The sequence below is a fragment of the Syngnathus acus genome, chromosome 22 (genome assembly GCF_901709675.1).
Source record: "Syngnathus acus chromosome 22, fSynAcu1.2, whole genome shotgun sequence".
In the NCBI taxonomy this organism is placed as follows: domain Eukaryota; kingdom Metazoa; phylum Chordata; class Actinopteri; order Syngnathiformes; family Syngnathidae; genus Syngnathus; species Syngnathus acus.
The window spans coordinates 2,291,750-2,311,683 of record NC_051106.1 but is presented as its reverse complement, the minus strand read 5'-3'; the positions used below and the strand labels follow the sequence as shown (position 1 = coordinate 2,311,683).

Sequence of the window (19,934 nt, the reverse complement as noted above, 5' to 3'; positions counted from 1 at the left end):
ATATTTCAAGTCAAGGTCAAGGACCAGCTTGCTCTCCACTGTTTGGTCTTTGGCATTTTATTAAAAGTCCAAATTGAGATCAGATAGATGCTGCAGAGCCTTGGACCGATTCAAAAGAAAATGTTGTATATTCACCTCTGATAGCTACGATGGCAATCTTTGTTCTGACCTAATAATGTATCCAGTCTTTTGAGTCCCTCTGGTCATCATCAGTGACAAAGGACACCTTCATAGAGAACTCTCACCCAGCCAGTCGCAGAACTGTATCTGTTCATCTTCATCCCTGTCTTTTGTCGCTCATCTTATTATGACTTTCTGTTAAAGCACGTTGGAGGCCTGTGTGGCTGTTGGACTATAATGGCTCTGTCTTTGATTAATCATGGTCTTCCATTGTATTGCACATCTAAGGCTGTTGTGTTAATACTCATCAATGGAGACGGGTCCTTTGAAAAGGAGATGGATTACGGACGCAGTTCATGGAAATAAACACGGTCAGTAAGCTTTGATGGCTGTCATGTTGTGCTCAATCAAACTGTGTTCAACAAATATTGATGCTTGTTCTTACCTTTTTATCAGAGGTGCAAGTCTTTTTGTCAACTCCAACAGTCAGCCATCAAGGGTCAACACATAGCTTTGTTGTCACTCTTCTGATTTGTTGTGGTGCAGAAATCGATATTTAGTGTTCCCAGTGGAATGGTGGATTGTCAGAGACTTGGTGTGTTTGAGAAAAGCCGTGACCGCTTCCTCAAGCCGGCTCATAAATAACCCGTCCGTGCCAGTTTGCAGACATCCGTGTTTGTCTGCAGCTGTGGCAAGGCTTTGTGAAATAACTGATGGGCAGTGATGATGTCACAGGTTAGGAGTGATGTCACAGCCATAACTCCCCATCTCGCTGTCTGAATGCCAGATGGACGGTACAGAGGTGTGAAGGTTGGAGCTTAGAAGCTCTTGCTCGGTGAAGCTCACCCCTCAAGAGGTGTAATTAACTCAGGTTCGCGATTTGACACGACTCCTTTGGGTCCAGTTTCCTGGACCTTCTCTTAATTAGGCAACTTGCCCATTTGTCTAAAAATGTACATCCAGAAAATGGAGCATAAACACCTTTGCTAATCGTAATGGGTTTGGAACACGAGGAACCGGAGATTCGGCTAGAGCAAAAGCTGTTTAATCAGACACCAAGGTTTGAGGTGGGCTGTTCAAAAATCAACCTACCTTCCTTTGGGCATTTCTACCATCCAGGCTGTCAGTTATCCATCTCAATCTGTTGTTTCCTCCCAACGCTGCCATTACTATACCTGCATCCTTTTTTTTTTTCTCTCTCCCATTGTTTCTGCGTCCAAATTTCTCTGTGTTCCTCCCCGTTCTGCCCGTAATCACATGACACCTCGGAGGGCCTTTACTGAGATGAGCTTCACACCTTCAGTCCTCGCTGTGACAACAGGTACCGCCGGCGCTCACCACCTGGCCTCCCTCCAATCAACACCTGCTCAGCTTTGCCCCTTTTCTTACCTGGTCCTCCATGTTTTCTTTTCTTATATATCATTTTTACTTATTGCGCTCCACCAAACTATTTTCCAGTCTATCTTATTTATATGTGTAATTTTTCTGCCCTTTCTTTGTGAAATTTTACCCGGATTTCATACCTTCCTTAGTACTCATTTTATCATTAAGTTAAAAAAAAAAAAAACATGAACGCTAAAATGGGGTAGGGTGCACCATGCTTTTCAACAACGAGATAAATACCATGTTTGTGGGTTTGCCTTGCTTTTCATCTGGCAGCCCATCACTCCCGAGCACCCCAACCACTTCCTCTTGGGAGGCCAATTATTTGACTGCTAAAGTCAATGGTACTGCGAGCTACTCGTGAGTTCCTCTTCTCTTCAAGGTCAAGCTGATTGGCCCAGGTTAATGGGCAGATGTGGGGCTGAGAGAGGAGGGGAGGGGGGGGGGGGGGGTCAAGGACCGAGAGGCACACTCCACCTCATTTCTAAACTGTGTCTCTTCACCACAAGAGCTCCTTTTACTGCAAGCGCTTTGACAAACAGGATTAACCTTCGTTGTGGTGTGCGGGACCGAGCAGTGTAGGAGTGATTTGCCACCATTTATTGTAGACCGTCTTTTGGGTGTTCAGTGTTGTGTATTCCGGAGGGAAGGATAGTCCTGTCATCTCTAATTGACTTGGCAAGGAAATTTATATCATTATTATTATAACCAAAAACATCACTTTTCTATTGTCCATCTGTCTGTCTAATGTGACATTACAAACACATGTTGATCAAAGAAACGATGGAACAATAAAAATACAGTACAAGGGCTGAAGCTATCAAATATTTTGGTCTTTGGAAATCCTATTGAAAATATTATCAAATAATCAGGTATTTTGCCAAAAATAAAAAATATTGTAAATACAGAAGATTGGGGGGGAAAAACATTTTTCCACTCATTCCACAAATGAACAACCAAACATTTTCATATAATCAATGTTTTATATTTAAATGTAAACAGCACATTGGAGTACATTATTTTCCTCTCTAGAAACCGTTGCAAAAACTAATGGTGTTAAAAAAAAAAGAAAAGAACACAAAGGCTCGTCTCTGTCAGAGGCGGAGCTGAGGGTGTACACTGCAGGACCTACCCCCCCTCAAGTTCTTCCACCCCTACCCACACACACACACACATTGACAGCCATTAAAAACGTGATTCCATTTGAACATGTCGTAGTATTCCAAGCTGTCCTTAAATGCATCATGAACAGTCACCGCGCTGCAAATGAGTCAGAAGAGCGATAGACATTTGCTGAATAAAAAAAAAAAATGCGGTCGAGTGAAGTGCGATTCTCACACAATGGAAAATAATCACAGATGTGTTTTCATTTGAGAGGCTGAAATCCAGAGAATATGTTTTGAAAAGTCCGTTTTGTGTGCAATAAGTTAAGTTTGCTTAAAACAGTTCTGCAAAGTAGTGTCAAAATTCCTCCACTGCAATTTAAAGACTCATCACCAGTTACGCCAATGCTTGATATTGGTTATTGCTGCCAAGGGTGGCAGTTTTTATTGTCTGGGGCATTTACATTTTCATGTAGAGTTGGACCCACTGTCCCAATACTTTTAGAGGGGAGTGAAATGAACCAGTTATGTCTGTTTAAAGGCTGTCCAGCAATGGCGAGAAGCCTTCTGTCAGCAGGGTGACTTAGGAATACAAAGACTCAGGGTGGACGGTCAAGATGCTCTCTTGGGAGTCTACAGATCAGAGGTCAGCATTGGCTGTTGGGCGGGGGAATTAGGAGTGCTACTTATGCACCAACGGCTGTGTGTGAGCATGTGTAGAAAAGGCCGCCGCATCGGGTGGGTTGGACTAGGCACAAAATGGATCCCAGTGGACAGTCGTTTTCAGGACATGTCCCTGTGGACAGGAGGGGAGAAAGAGGGAGCCAGTGATGAAGCTTGGTGCTGTTTGGCCGATGGGGTCCAGTAGAAACAGAGCAGCCTGCTAATGAAGAGCCATCTGAGGCCTTCATTCACCTTGAACATGGGCCACTGCATTTGCCCTGACCTTGGCTTTGATCCACAAAAATGCTTGACCCCTAAGAACTGCCTTCCTACCATCTGGGCAGCACGCATGCACATGCACATACTCAAATGCATATGTATGTGCACGCATGTTGACCCGTATGGGCCTACCGATCTGTCTATCTCTCAGGCCCCAACACTGTCTTTGTGCATCTAAGCTTCATAATGTGTGTTAGTGCATAAGTGACCTTTACATTTAATCATTCATTTCAGCCATAAATCCCTTCCCTTATCGCTTTCGGTCTTACTACGGAGGTAGAAAGGTTATGCTTGCCCACCCAAGACCGTTACCCCCAAGTGGATGAATATTAAAGAAATAATATTTGGTTAACCAACCATCTCTGTTCTTGCTGTGTGATTGACCCTGGATCATACACTTTGGTCATGTATTCATATTTGACTGATGAATATGGTATTTGACAATACTTATTTCAACATTGTCCAATCCGTTTCTGTGTTCGTATTAACTTGTTTTGGTTTTTATGTATTTCTATTATTCTTTAACCAAAATGAATGTAAATGTATTCAAATATTGCAAGAAGGGGTGTGCTCAAAATATTGATACCAATATTAATAAAAACCCTATCAAGATTCTAGTTCTGAGTAGCAATTCCTCCTCCCTGATGCTAGGGGGCGCAGTAGACCCAGCAACTCACATGCGAAGGAATCACCTAAATGCAGAAAGTTAATGATTTCTTTCCTTCGATAAATTGCAGATGTATGCACACTTCTACTTTATGGATGTGTTCAACATTAAGTAGTAGTAAGGCCATATTGTATCGTATTACATTATGTAATCATATAGGATCGTATCGAGGTACATATTGTACTTGCTTACAAAATTACACCTCAATGTTTTTTCAAAATGGTGTATTATTTTTTACACAGCAATTGTGGGGGTTTATCCCTCCCCTTGAAAGAAATGATTACTAACTATGGAATTTGTGTCCTTGACATGAATATAATCTCTATATGGATGTGTCCCATGATTGATTGGCCCTACTTACTGCATGGAGGCAGCAGCGGCTGCTCATAAGCAGGGGAACAAACTGTACCCCGGCTTAGTAATTAGAGATAAACGGAAAGAGGCAGCAGCATGCGACAGAATGAGGGAGAGATAGACGGAGCAAAAGAAGGCAAGATTACCCCTCACTGTGCATCAGCTCTGATTTCTATGCTGCAATTTTTTTTACCCACTGTCCATTTACTTAAGTGAACTGAGGATGACTCTTTTGGAAAACACTTTTTTTTTAGTCTAACTCTCCCCACTATGCTTCTCTCCCATACCATCTTCTGCTGTTTTTTTTTGATTGTCCTAATTTAATTGTCAAATTTTCTCAACCAACCATTTGTCTAACTCAGATGGAGGGCATTGGAAAAGAGGCATGTGTCAGAGTCAGAAGAGTGCCTGCTCCAGCTGGAGTCAATATTTGCTTTCGGAATCTCAATAACAGGCCTGCAGTCATCTGCATCTCTGATAATGGACGGCCATATGGCTCTGTTGACCCACTATGTACGGAGGTTCTCCTTCTTTCTCCTCATCTTTCTTCCCCGTCATTTGTTGGCTTCACTCTCAACTTCTCTCATTTTTTTTCATTTACTCCTTCCTTGACATGTGTTTGTCTTCCACTTATCACAGAAATGGACACATTGTGCACACTTTTACAAGCGTAATTTCTCTCTTTTTGTCATCTGTGAAACCCTCTAAATGACCCACCATGCAGAGTTGTGACCCAGGTTACCATGGCAGCGGTGCCTGGGATGTCCAGTCTTTGTCCGACTTGTGACGGAAAAAAAATGCAGTGCATCAAGTTCTAACTGCAGGAGGGAACGAGTGTTTATTTTTTTAATGCTGAGTCATTGTGTTGTTCACGCCTCTGAAGCAGATACTTGTTGATTCGATGCAAAATTATTCATTTTCCATTTTCGCTTGTCCTCATTGGGGTCGTGGGTGATCTGGAGTCTATGCCAGCCGACTTTGGACTCTGGACTGGTTGCCAGCCAATCAAGGGGCAGAAAGAAAGAAGAAAAAAAAAAAAGTTGAAATTCAAACCATAAAATCGCACTCAAACAAGTACTGGTACACCATTTTGGACATCATTATACTTTTTGAGGTATAAATATTTTCTCATCAGGATTTTCATCCTAGATGGAATATGCCACCATACTGACACCATGTTGATCCCAACTTCCTCTTTCACACTGGCCTTTGTCTCTCTGCCCCCCTTGTCCGTCCTTGTGAGCAGCTTGGCCATCTCAGCCGTTAGAGTGTCCCGGCTCAGCTGCCCGTCAAGCCCACTTTGCCATGGTTTCCTCAAAGCCATTGGTCATGGCTGCCTTGGCCCCCGCTGTGGCGGCATGTGCCCACCGCAGGCCTCCTGCCCAGTCACTGTCTCGTCCTATCTAACCAACCCAGACCGGAGCTTCTCTATCCTGTCCAACCTATCTCAGTTCAACCTGGTTCATCTTTGGCTTTTGCTGGAGCCCAGCAACACCCCATGCTGTGCTCTCCTGGTGGGATGGGGGGTTGAACAATTTCTATGTTTGGTCCTTAATATACTGTCAATGGAGGATACATAGTGGTAAACAGACTGTGGTGACAATAATCAGTCATTGTTGAATACTGCTTGCTGTCATCATGCCATCAAACAGACATTTTTACTCCAGCAGTTTTCTTTTAGCATATTTTGCCCAGTCCCAGCTTCCATTCTACAACAGATTTGGCACACTTCATCTTTAATAATGACATGATAATGGCTGTCGGACTGTTTTCCACCCTCACCCGCAGCTATTTCACAGCCCCATTTATTTATTTGGACTGTTCCCGTCATTTGAAATCCGGCCATCCATCCTGCTGACTGACTTGCCCAGGCTCCAGTCGCTGCTTGTCACTCTGAATTTCAAATGGCTTCAATTTTCCCCCTGATGACACAGAAGTGGCGAGCGGCATATCAGAGAGGGTAGTAGTAGACATGCGCTGCCTGCTGCCGGAGTTCTATTAGTGAGGGGGAGGGAAAATGGTTTCGTGCTTTGGTTCTCATCTGTTGTCACACTGGGGCTTGCATTTCTCTTTTGTCACCAAGTTGTGACCCACTTGGAACTTCTATAGAAGTTAAAAAAAATTTGATCAAATGTATTGTTGGAAAGTAGCCTTTGAAAGCAAATGTTAACATTTTGAACATGCTTACATATTCCAAGTGCTTTTTAGAGCACCTGATAAAGAAACTGAAAAACACGATGTGTGTACAAAACTTAACCTAGCTTCCCACATATTTGAAATTTATTTCTTTTATTTATTTATTTATTTATTTATTTATTTATTTATTTCAACCTGTCCTCACCCAAGGACACAGGTGACAAACACAAGGCCCGGGGGCCAGATACGGCCCGCCACATCATTTTATGTGGCCCGCGAAGAAAAATTGTGCATCAAATTCGTGTCATTACTAGAATTGCAAATTGTCTTCACTTTTAATAATATTTTTTTTTTATTAAATATTTGACCAGTTTTTACTCGTCTGATTTGAAAACGAGTTATTTGTCAGTTTGTTTTGTAGCTATTACTGTATATAATGAGGTGCTCATACATTTATTTGGGTTGACAGTCATAATGGCCCTCCGAAAGAAGCTATGACTACAATGCGGCCCGCGAAAAAAATGAGTTTGACAGCCCTGCCCTAGGAAATTCCAAGATTGTATATTTAGAGAGAAAAAAAAGAGGTGGTATGTTCAGGTTTGGATGGAGGCGAGTCAGGTGGCACTTGGTGCAATAACTTTAACAACCTCTGCTTTCTGTAATTAGGAATGAATGCTGAACAAGTGCATATTATTTTCACAAAAAAATCCAATGTGTTACCTAATATGAGATGTTTTTTTTATTTGAATTTGGGAATAGATTTCAATTACTACTGCTCTTGCTTTGTACTGTATCTTTTGTATCTTCCTTAACGATGGTTAACCAGCTATGAGGAGAGGGCGCTCTACCTGGAAGCCATTGTCCAGAATCACAGAGAGGTCATGACATTTGAAGATTTTGCCTCGCAGGTGTTCTCTCCCTCCCCCGGCTACCCAACGAGCGGGACAGGTGAGAAATCTCCCGTAATGCACTTCTTTTCATTCAGTCTCCTTGTTTTGTCCACTTGTTTTCCCATTAGTGCCATTCATCTTCCTTTCGTCTCGTCTTTATATTTTACCTCTCGCCCAAATCGTTTCGCGGCAGGCGGGACGCACCTGCTTGCACTCACCGTCCCCATCTTTGCTCTTCTTCCACCTTTACTATTGAATATCAAACAACAGCCGCTGGCTTCAAAGACATGCTCCTCAAGCCACTTTGTGCAATGTCTTTCCCATGAATATAAGCAGCCCTGTTAAATGGCTCTCGGTGATGGTGCGTGTGTGTGTGTGTGTGTGTCGCCATGAGATCATTCACCAACACTTAAGGGATCCATCCGGCAAACAGCAGCTCGCGGATGTCAGCACAGGACTCTTATCACTTCATGATGAATAGAATACAAAGCGTGCCTTATCTTGTTCTTCCTACTTGTACCAGCACGGATCGATACACAGCTGCACAGAAATCAATGCAGGATTGCACTTCTCTCCTCCGCTGGGTCTTGATGCGCATTCTGGGGGGGAATGTACTATACAATAGCATGCCATAGACACTGTTTTTTTGTTTGTTTGTTTTTTTTAATATGTAAATCACCTTTTTCTTAACCGTTATAAATCAGATTGAGAGACAGAAGCTATGGATTTGAACAAATATTTGAAAAATATTGAAGTACGCACTTGGGCTAATTATATTATACATAAATCAGAATTCAAAAATGTCAAAATTACGGTCGCAAAACACTATTTTGCCACCTAAAGAGTCACTTTTCTGCAATAAAACATAAGTCAGGTTGTTTGGCCTTCAGAACTGAAATCTAATAGTAAGTAATATTGCAGTGATCCCTCACTACTTCGCGTTTCGTTTATCGCGGCTTCACTACATCGCGGATTTTTTTTCCAAATTAAAAAAATATTTACAAGTCAAAATAAAACTTCTAAATTGAGGAAACGTGTCTAACCTTTAGGACGATGTAGTATTGCTCCAAATGTTCATTTACATTCCTTTAGAAGTCCGTTTTCGAGTGTTAGCACGATCGCGAATTAGCATCTTTCCGCTAACTTGTCAGCCTGCCCAGTACTTCTTGTTAGTGACCGTACTTCGCGGATTTCACCTATCGCGGGTGGTTTTTGGAACCAATTATCCGCAATAAACGAGGGATTACTGTACTTTGCTCATTTTTTCCAGCCTGTCAAATATTCCAATTTTGTTGTCTTTGTCCTGTTGCAAGTGTGCCTGTGTGTTTGCGGGGGTGTGTGTCTGTCTGTTAGCTGTTCCCTCCGTGCTGTTCTGCTTCCCATTGCTGCCTATAACATGTCATCCATGCCTCATGACAGCGTGCAGGCGTTGGCCGGGAATGGTTTGGGACATGGAATACCCTTGGGCCAAACTGGACTGTAAGACTCTTGCTTTGCCTCCTCCACACTCGGCATGACGCCCAACCACAGCCCACCGACATCTGTGTGTCCATTTAGGTCACCCCAATGCCTCACACCCAATAATAGATACCCGGGGGTGCCGCATGATTTAGCTTATAACCCTGAGCAAGGCTCCACTGAACATGCATATGCTGCATGCTATGTGCTAATGCCCCTGCTGTGTTTTATCGTGGAGGCTCCGTCTTCGCTCTTGTGCCATCTTGGTCTTCTTGCATGAGTTTGTCCATCAACATCCATCCATTGTGCACTTTGTAATTGTGTTTTTGTTGTTTTTATTCAAGTGAGTGCAAAGCCGTGGCCTGAGATGCCGTCACAAGTCAACGACCATCTTGAGATATTGTTTCATGGCTCCTAAGTGTGTTTTTACCATGTGAACTTGCCACTGTTTATACTTTGGACATGCCTCACAAATTGCTTTAGCCGGTGGACAGCAGACCCACTGGTCTTAAAAATATCACCGGTGGATTCAAAGGTACTCGGTTAATCTCGAGTGAGACTCAAACCTTCCAGCGACGACTAATTGGATGCCAACCATCTTTTTAGCAGCTCTGTGTTGTGTGTCTGTCCACTGCTGTCTCATGTGACGCTCTACTTTTTTTTTCCTTCTTTAGATTAAATTAATCTTAAAGGTCCAAATACTGTATATGACGGAAAGGTAAGCACCCGGGTCAGAACGACACCCTACCCTTGGCTCGTTCATGCATCCTGGCTGTTGTAACTCAAGCCCCGCCCACCCCCTTCTTTTTTCTCCCCCCCATCCACGACTAACCAATCTTTATTTACTGATCATACTGACAAAGGGAAGGGGACGGCGAAAACCAAGCTGTTTGTTCGCTGGGTGTCCTCCTGTCGAAGCCGGGCTGGTAATTGAGAGCGGTGGCGACAATTAGCACCTGACTAAGTAGCAGCATGAACAATACGGCTACACTTCTGGCCCTTGCTTCTGCATGCCGAGCGTCCTTTATCTCTTTTCTCTGCAAACACTCTTCTCTTTTCTTTTCTTTTCTTTTAAACCCACCTCCCCTCCCCCTGAATTTCCTCCTGTTGGAGTGTGCCTGTTTGCCTGAGGCAGACTCTGAGACCAACACCTGCCACACTGGAAGACGTCTTTGTCATGTGAAGCCTTGTTTGAACTGCCATAGCGGGGACCATTGGGACACCAGCAAGCCCCCCTTTTTTTTTTTTTTTTTGCATTTCCACCTGAAACAAACCGGCTGTGGAAATGTTGAGTCTAAATGACAACAACAGGAACTTTTTTGACATGGAAATTCATTCTTACTTAATAAGGCCGCACAAGCGACCGCAGCATGTTGTGAGAGATGCTGCTGGTGGTTGGAGCAGTAGGTTTTAATGGGCCACTTAATGGATAGGGAAGCTTGAGTGGGTGAACTCCACTGCAATCACAAACTAATGAGACTTCTTCCTGTCTATCGTTTGCCTTTGTGGTAGATTTGATTTTAGCACGTAATGAATGTTTACTGTAGGAATTAGTGTCGAAGAATACAGGAATGCAGGATATGAACTGCCTGTGAGGTCGGCCCCCGCGTTTAACCGAACCCGTCCCGTTATTTTCATATTCATATGCAGATTTGAGAATGTTTGGACAGCCCCCCACCACCACCACTAGTCTACACACCTCCCCTCACACACCCACTGTTTTATCCAAAGCCCCGGCCCCTGGATGCTGCTGGTGTCCACTGTGCTGCTGAGTGTCTGTTACTCCAGCCATCTGCCGTTCCTTTTAGCCGCTGCAACTCGAGATGCTGTGCAAAAAAAAAAAAAAATGGCAGCAAATAAAAGGACAGGGAAAGAAAATAGGCAACCAGATGCTTTCCCAACAAAGCCGAGGAGTTGTTTAAACTCGCGTCATGGGGCAAAGACGGGCAGGGGGCTGCAGGTTGAGCAAGGAAGTCAGGTTGGCGCTGACATTTGATTGTCCTCGCTAACATGTTTTGCCCACCTCCCTGCCTTTCCCATAATTCTTGATGTGCAGCTTTTGGGGACAAAAATGGCACACAAACCACAACAAGACCTTGATGTCTGCTTTTTTTATTTTTTCCACAAGCATTGAAGACGTTTATATATGTATATATATATAAATATATATATATTTCTAGCTGTAACCTTTTCTTCCTTTTTTATCACTCAAGCATCTTGACAACCTAGAAAGCTTCTTTCACAAGCTATGTTTTCCTCAGCATGTGAAACAGCATGAACCTTTAAAATCGGTTTACAGTGGAACCTCTAAAGCCCATCACGTTGAACAACTTGAAAGTTCTTCATCCAAAGTCACGTTGCTATGACGTCATGTGATAGTTTAGTTCAACCAGCATCAAAACTGATCCGTCATTTAATTTTGTGTTTGGGTTTTCTGCAATGTGTAGTTCACTTAGATCAATAACGACATTGCAACATCAGTTTAACAAAAACTTTTTTCACATCACAACCAAGGTCATTTTACAGTTTTTAATTAAAATTAAGAAAATATCAATAAAATTGAAAAATAAAAATCAATGAAATGAAAATGAGAGTGCTTTAAAAAAAAAAAAAAAATTAACTGAAACTACATTTTGCATTTATAAACTGACAAAAACATTCTGTTTTCATCTTTGTCAATTATTTCATATATGAGCTTTTGGGGTTTATTTTAAATGTAATTACTTTGATATTCGTGGTTGTGAAGAAGAAAAGTCAAAATGTCATTTGGGGTTTGTAGTCTCTTTTGTTATTAACAATACAGAGTGGCCTTTTTTTATCTTACACTCCACAACTACAGTTTATGTTAAAAAAAAAAAAAAACATGCTAAAACGAAAATGAAGCAATTTCAAAGATATAGAAACTACTACAAACTAACAAATTAAATTATTTTAATGTCCATTATTCCTGATGAGAAAATTAGTTACATTTCAAACCAAGTGGGCGTCGACCAGCATCCCAAAACAGATTGACTTTAGGGGCTCCACTGTGCCTCCTCATGTCTTCATCCTAATGACTGAAACCAGAAAACAAATTTTTTAGTTGTGAACGGTGGCTCAAGTGGGGGCATTTTCATCTGAGGGTACGTTCGCATGCCTGAAAAAGCCCTCCCAGATATGCTGAAGAATCACATCGTTTAAGTCTGCGTCTCCCATCATCAACTTTTTTTGTTTGTTTTTTTAACGCTCTCTGTCTTGCCAACTTGTCACTTCCAGGTTCCCTCTCCAGCAGCACAAACACTGAAGTCTCCGCCGCGACACCGACAGACCCTGTTGACCAGGTTTCCCCCACCATGCCCCAGGCCGCCAGGAGCCGAGTCTCCGGAAGACTCCGCCGATCAGCTAGCGCAATAAGCAAATCGTCCTGTTGAGCTGAAATACAGCCTCGATATTTTAGTTTGTTTTGACTGTAAGAAACTATCATGTTTTTGTTGATGTTTCTTTAACTCATGGCACGTGAATATGTAACTGGAGGCCAATGCGATTTTTAATTTGAGTGGCAATCACTCACTTTGTTGTGACATTTCCTCTTTAAGTAGAACATTAGCCCTAAGCTGTTTCAGCCACTTTGTGTCTTTTTTCCTCCCCTCTCTTGTGTCCTCTAATGCATTTGAAGAAACCAATCTTTCTAGGAAACGGGAGACTTCTTTTACTTGAGCTCGTTCATGGTAACTCTTAGTTACCAAATATTGATTTTCTTTTGAAAACCTTGATCTGTCTTCCCCCCCCCCCCCCTCTCCATCTTTTTTTTTTTTTTTGCATTTGTTGGAGGGTGCTACTCATGTGTAGTGAGACCCCAACACAAGCTTTGAAAGCCGCCCTTGCTGCAACACAAGTAGCAGCTGCACTTGCTCTTTTTAAAGCCAGAGTGGACAATCGGTGACATCTTTCTAACTTGAGTGGAACTGAAAATTGTGGGATTGTTTTTTTTTTTCCTCTCTTTTGAAATCACTCTAATGTTTCCTTTTTAAATGGATTCAGATAGATCGTGTCATGATTTGATTTATGCAACTCTGCTGGAATGAGAAAAGACTGCGTTTGTAATTGCATTGTGATGTTGTTAACATGGACTCGTGTCCGGTAATTGAATAAGTTCCTGCTGTCTCTTTCCTCCTCGATTTGTTTCCCTGTCCTGTGACATCGACATTCCAACATTCAAGCCATTGATTTTTTTTTTTTCTTTGCACTTTTTTTGTCAACTAGCATTGAATGTTCTTGAAAGTATATTGCTTTAAATTTTATTTTTTCCTCTATATTTCTTAGATGTAAATAGAATGTTATTTGAGGAATTATTTCTGCTGTTGTCGTTTAGTGTAGGCAAAGCTCAACTCAATGCACTGACGAGTGTGTGTTTGTGTGTGTGCGTATGTGTGAGACATGGATTGTCTGTCCGCTCTGATGCCGTCCCAAGGTCGTTTGAGACAAAACATGGACGATCTTCAACTCGTCATCTTTACCAGAGTGTTTTCTCTCTCCCCTGCGACCCACAACAAAAACAACAGCAGATGGATTTGGAATGGCGGGTCCTCTTAATTATATGTGCCGCGTGTGCGTCTCTCTCTTGTCTTTACCGGCGAATGGAATCAAGTGGCCCCTCCTCGTTCCCATGATCCACGAGCTTGGGTTTGACGTGGCATGCCTGAGGTGAACTCTCAGAGGCCTCTAAGCAACAGCCTGGCTGGCGCTCTCACCTCTCCAAGTTACTTGGGTTGCCATGGCAGCCAGGTGTCCTCTGAGGACTCCACCCAGGCTGCAAGCTTGTCCCCATCTGGTGCGTTTATATATGCCTTACTTTTCCACTCCTCACATATTTCCAGCTATGTTTGTTTGCTAATGGATGCAAACATGCAGCTACTTAAAGCTGGTGAGATGTTTGTGCTTTTTATGTCTGGAAGAAAATGAATGTATGAATCCCTAGCGTCTAGGTTTTTTTTTACTCTCCCCTTTAAGAACCACTTGAAATAAATATCTAAAGATTGTAGCATAGTGATGTCTGTGTCATTGCAGGTGGACCAAGATAAAAAGTGAAGAAAATAACGTGATGTTTTTTTTCCCCCCCTGGTTTTAGCATTTCTTATGTACTTGGTGTCAAATTTGAGGGCTAGATCTCCATCTTTAATATAAATAAATACCTGTAATATATTCTTTGTATAAGAACAAGAGTGGAATTTAAAGGGAAAAAAAAGCTTGAAGATTTCATCTCTTGTCAACATATCAAACAGTTTTTAAATCTGCTATCTTTTATTAGAGATGTGAAAATTGAAACATTTCATTAAATGCAATTTGAAATTGTACGGCGCGGCGTTTGTCCTTTCTTCCGGACATTGCGTAACCTCCAATATGATCCATTAGCGATTGTGTGTGTTGCGTTGCTGTTACTCTGAGCTTTCTGAGCCAGGCCTCGCTCGTAGCAGTGGGGGTAACCTGACCCTCCTCCCATCTGTCTCCCCTGCTGCTCAACCTCGTTTATAGGAGGCCTGCATAATGGAGCCTCACTGGGAGGTGCAGGTGCAAGAGCTCCAAGCACCTTCGGGTGCCCTGCCTCGTCTTTTTCCAAATAAAGACGCCAGAAGCACTTGACCGTAATTTGAGCCCTAAAACTTGTGTGAGAAAGAAGCCTAATGTTACCTCATTTTCACTCCTTGATAGGAGATTTTAAGGCTGCATGTCGTGGCTCCTCTGAGCCATCCTCTGTCAGTAGGATTTTACGTTACACCTGTGAGCCACTAACATTAGAGTCACATTTAGAAAATGTAAAAGCCCAACTGCCATTATCATTCAGTTGGCAGCCTGACAATTAAAATGGGAAAATTTGGCGGGGGGTTTACCTGATGTTTGAAGCTATTTAATTTTTTTCATACTCAGTAAAAGAAAATGGGATATTCCATTGCATACGAAATGAGAGAAGAGTTAGAAAGTATTTTTGTTTGTTTTTAAGTGTACGAATTATAATAATTGTGGTTGCTTTAAATCAATGAAAACTTTTTTTTATGTTTGTGGAAATCTTGAAGTCCACCTTTATGAGGCAGAGCCTGTCTGCATGCCTTACCTCCACTTTCTGTCATTTGAAAAATGTAATCCATAAAATGTAAAGTGTTTTTATAACAAGTATGAAATGAGTCTGATTTGTAGAAAATTGGGAATTATAAGTGAATGCAAAAACTATATTAGAGAATGAGTGACAGAAACAGGCACTGATTTAAGTTGTGCTTTCTCTGCTTTGACTGATTGGCCGGAGATTGCGCAATCTGATGTGAGCGAGGCTGCACCCCACCTCACTCAGCCTCGCCCATGTATTGCAGGAAATGTGCAAATTCAAACAATAGGAATCATAAAATCATTTATTTGATCAAAAACAATATGAAACACAGACCAGAAAACTTCACTTGAAAATAACTCTGTGATGCAGGTCGGCTTTGCCTCTTCTGACGATTTGCCCAGTGCCCACTGCATAAGACCTATTTTCACACTAGCTCTGCGCATTGTTTCTACTTGAGAGGCCACCAGATCACTTCCAGAGGCAACGAAAAGGTATGAATCACAACTGGAGCAAATGTCATCTCAAAAGTGTTGCCTAATAACAGCTTCTGAAGATTACTTATAAATCTGTATAAAGCAGAAAGAAAGTGAACTGCTTGACTTTACTGAAGCAGGCAGATGTTGCTGCATCAACAGAGAAATTATTTCTAAAAAAAAAAAGGGGGGGGTGCTCTGTCGGGTCTGGAACTATTGAGTGAATTTCTGATGAAACCCAAAATGGGGAGTCAAACTTTTTTTTTTTCTGCAACAAATACAGGTATGTGCGTGAGTGTGTGTTTATTTGTGTTGTTTCTTTTATCTAAAAGGTGAATTATGGGTTACCTAAATAACTATCTTTTGCAATATTTCATTTGTTATAACCTGGGTGTGCAATATTTTGTATGTATTTAATAAGCTTAATTCCGTCAAAATGAAACCCTCTTGAGTCAATATTGTCATTTTGAAAATATTTTTTATTCTTTTTGATAGACAACAACAATATACACATACAATCAAAGCGCTATAAAAGCCAACATTTAGGAAAAATAACATCCTTAAAAAAGATTGCATCTAAGTTAAGAGCTTCGTGTTTTTGTTTTCTCCTTTTTACAAGAGTTGCGGGTATCGATGATTAGAACCCGACCCACGACACTTGTCGCAACTCGTAAATTAGACAAGGGGAAAAAAAAAGTCAATTTGGCTAAACGACATGTAAACTGCCAGAACGATTCACAGAGTGGGGGAGGGGGGGCAATCACAACAAACACATCAATAAGTTACATAAAATCATTGGAATAAATAAATAAATAAACATATGATGACAACAAAAATATTGCAACAATCTTCAATTGTAATAATAGTAATAATCGCATTAAAATATGTGCCAGCGTTCCAAATGAAAACAATCTATGTTGACTCTTTAAGGCAGTTGTACAGCGGGATTTGGATGAGATGGAGGCTATTTCGTTCTACACTAAAGGCATTTGTGGTTCTACTTAACAGACAATCCTTCAGTCACACATTATTAAGAGTAAGACAAACTTGATCATTTTGTCTTCCATAAACAAAGCTACAGTGATCCTTTTTTTTTTTTTTTTTTTAAGAAAAAGAAAGAAAGGCTTCGACGGATTTCTGGACAATTCTTAGGTCTAGAAGCTATCATTGAGTATATGTGCTGTCCTAGAAATAAAAATACCCTTTAACAGTCAAAACTAAGCTTCTCCGTAAACTAATTTGAGGAAAAGAACGTCTCAAAATAGGCCTATATAGTTTAAATCGAAAGAGAAGCGCTCAACAATCACTGATTGGCATGAAAGGGGAAAGACACCACTTGGAACTTACAATTTTTTTTCATTTTTTTTCGAACCCCCTTAAACTTGTTGGTTCTCTTCTTCCTCCGCGTCTAAAGGCACAAGTTCTGCGTTTAGCAGGCAGGCCGCACGGGCATTTGGAGCAGGATCACCTGACGGTTCTCCGACGGGTGGCACTTGTTTATGTGCCTGGTCAGTCCCGGCGAGCTGTACAGGGTGGCGGGGCAGTACTTGCACGGGTACGTTTGGGACGAGTGCATGAGGCGCAGGTGTCTCTCCTGGCCCGCTCTGCTGTTGAAGCTCTCCCCGCACACGGGACACAGCAGGCGGTCCGCGGGGCTCAGATTGAGGGGACTTTGGTTCGAGGCGTCCTCTGGGGACAAGGAGGCGGGGGAGGATGAAGGTGGCGGCACCTGCTCCGCCGGGAACCCGTTCTCCTCTAGAACTTTCTTCTGCACGACCTGGTGTCCCATGATGTGTTTTCTTAGGTATGCTTGGCGCTTGAACCTCTTCCCGCAGAAGTGGCAGTCGTACGAGCCGTCGTCGGAGCCGGACTCGGACAGACTCGGACTCGGGGTGTCTCTGTCGCTCGCGTCTTTGGCTTCTTCGGAGGCTGATTTGACATCCGCGGGGGACAGTTTGGCCATTTCGGGTTTGGTGCCCTGCGTCGATGGGGGCGGGACCGTTGAGGCGCCGTTGGTTCTGGGTTTGTGCCAGCGGCGGTGCGAAGCCAGGTTGGCGGGGCAGCTGAACATCTTATCGCACTCTGGGCATCGGTACTCGACCCGGACGATGCGGGAGCATTTGTGCTGGGCCAGGGAAAAGGGGTCCGCATAGGCTTCCTTGCAGAGTTGACACACGAACTCCCCTAAAGGCTTGCTGGTTCCCGGCGCATGTGTCCTGGCCTTCACCTCCACCGGACCCTCTTTGATTTTGAGCCCCAGCACGGGGGAGGTGGTCATCTCATCTTCGAAGTTGAGCTTGCGGATGGCTTTGGGTTTTTTTGGAGCGCCTTTTGATTTGCGCTCCGTGCCGTCAGCTGCCGGTCTCTTGGTGCCGGCGACGCGGTTGCTTGGTGCCGGCAGCGCGCCGCCGCCGGTGCTGCTGCTGGTGCTGATGCTGGTCGTACCGCTTCGGCTGCTGTTGCTGGTGCCGATTTTCAAGTCGACCGGGGCGTACAGGAGGTGGTCCAGGCCGGAGAGTGAAGCAGGTGTTGGGAATGACTCAGCAGAAATGGGCGAGCCCAGATTGAAACTACGTTGGAAATAAGCCCTGTCGTGGTCCTTGCTGATGGGCCGGGTCGGGCTGTACAGGGCTTGGCACACCGTCTCGGGATTGCCGAACTGGGCCGGCTTCTCCGTTTTTGGCACCGGTGCGTCGGCTGCCGCGAGATCCGGGGATGCCGCGGGGCGGTCCGGGCTGGGCGCCGCGCACATCGGCGGCAGGCATGGCTGGATGTGGGTCGGGAAGGCAGCTCGGGTGAGGTGGGTGCAGGGCTCCTGGAGGTCATTCTCGTCCGGCCGAGTCCTGTAGGAAACATGTGCACACTTCTTGTTTCTTTTTACCAGGAATCCTTTGGGCATGTTGGCTGCGGGGAGCGGCGGGAAGGCACTTGGAGGATGCGGATGCAGTGTCGAGTATCCAGGGCGCTTCGAAACACGGCAACACCTGACGACTGTGCAGGGACTTTATTTCCCCGCTGTATGGCCCCTTCTGTCGCTGAAATGTTTTCGTCTCGAAGGCATAGCTTCACTCTTTTTATGGCGGAATGATGCTATTGTTCTCGCCCCCCCGGTTGCCGCATCCCCGGCCAATCAGATGTCTGTGTGATCCCAGTGGAGTGGTGTGGGAGGGTCCCGAGCCCCGAGCCTTGCTTTTGGTGGATTTCGTTGGAGGGTGTGCAGATAGCTTAGCAGATGCACTGGCGGTTTATTGCATTAATGTGCGCGCCTGGCCCCTCCCAGACGGAGGCACACGCCGGGGCCCTCCTCTTTTTACGCTCTGGTGGCTCCCTATACATGCACACGCGCCGTGGCTTTTGTGGCTCTCTTTTTGGGGGGTTGCTGAAGGAAATCTCCAACACAGAATCAAAATAGGTTGAGACTATCCAAAAACACATTCTTGCTTGTTCCATGCAGTCACTTTTACGCACCACATTTTTTTATGCCCTGCAGCGCGCAGCCCTAGCAGCAAACTACTTTTATGGGCTTTTCTTTTATCAATACTACAAGGAGAAAGGTGGGGTCGGTGGGGGTCTTTCTTTTTTTTAGGGCACGTGTCTTTCTCGGTAGTTTAACCCCAGCTATAAATCAGACATCTCGCTGCATACATAAGTAATAAGAAGACCCTCTGGTCTTTGCGCACAATAGACACGTCTGCCCATCTTTAAATAGCCTTGCCTATTTCCCCCCACCTTTTTTGTTATCGTTTGGAAAGGCACGTTGTGCACTCAACAATTTGGTCCACAATGTGACGCGTGCTGTGTGAACTCATCAGCCCCACAAGTAACAAAGGAAAAGATGAAACATGTTTCCCAAATATAAATTAAAAATAATCCAAAACGTGATTGCATATGCAGCTTTATGGGATTGTTGTTTATAAGTAAATAATGTCAAAAAATATGACAAAGTTTTCAACGAAGCCTATTAAATGTGTATTAAGGTTAAATCCGCGTATTTCTGCTTAGTTTTACCCCCCCCCCCCCCTACAAAGCTCAATGTAAGCTGCGTGCGCCACTTGGCCGAGTGAGCATTCTTTTCCCCTTTCAGTCAGCAAACGAGGGAGGAATTAATCTCCATCGTCGTACATTGTTCCTCTCATTTGCATAAAGCTGCAGTATGACCAAGTCAAATAATTACACAATCGGAGCTGAGCCTCGGGCCTGGGCGCCTTCCTCTCAATGGGCCCATGTCTGTGTGCGTGCATGCGCGCTCCAGGGTGTGTGCGCGCGCGTGCGCGCTGTGCGTGAGTGAGTGGGTGCGTGCGTGTTTGTGCGTGCGCGCCGTGTGCGTGC

The 19,934-nt window shown here is 43.7% G+C and overlaps 2 protein-coding genes across 7 annotated transcripts in view; one reads left to right on the top strand and one right to left on the bottom strand.

Moving 5' to 3' along the window:
- ralgapa2 (Ral GTPase activating protein catalytic subunit alpha 2) overlaps positions 1–14,386 on the top strand; it is a 66,427-nt gene extending 52,041 nt beyond the window's left edge. For 3 of the 6 annotated variants that reach the window (XM_037240599.1, XM_037240603.1, XM_037240602.1), the window contains 3 exons: positions 7,532–7,653; positions 9,015–9,074; positions 12,309–14,386. In XM_037240599.1, the coding sequence (XP_037096494.1) occupies positions 7,532–7,653; positions 9,015–9,074; positions 12,309–12,463 (337 nt within the window). In that variant the 3' untranslated portion in view covers positions 12,464–14,386. Of the gene's footprint in view, positions 1–7,531; positions 7,654–9,014; positions 9,075–9,727; positions 9,772–12,308 lie in introns of all 6 variants that reach the window. The other 3 variants (XM_037240601.1, XM_037240604.1, XM_037240600.1) reach the window with 3 other exon arrangements.
- A 1,677-nt stretch (positions 14,387–16,063) lies between these two features.
- Positions 16,064–18,824, bottom strand: insm1b (insulinoma-associated 1b). Its single transcript, XM_037242068.1, has one exon. The coding sequence runs from the start codon at positions 18,502–18,504 to the stop codon at positions 17,035–17,037; it is 1,470 nt and encodes a 489-aa protein (XP_037097963.1). The 5' UTR covers positions 18,505–18,824; the 3' UTR covers positions 16,064–17,034.
- Positions 18,825–19,934: the final 1,110 nt, after the last annotated feature.

Bases quoted from the DNA above. Each gene is read 5' to 3' on its own strand.
- insm1b (XM_037242068.1), bottom strand. From the start codon at position 18,504: ATGCCCAAAGGATTCCTGGTAAAAAGAAACAAGAAGTGTGCACATGTT.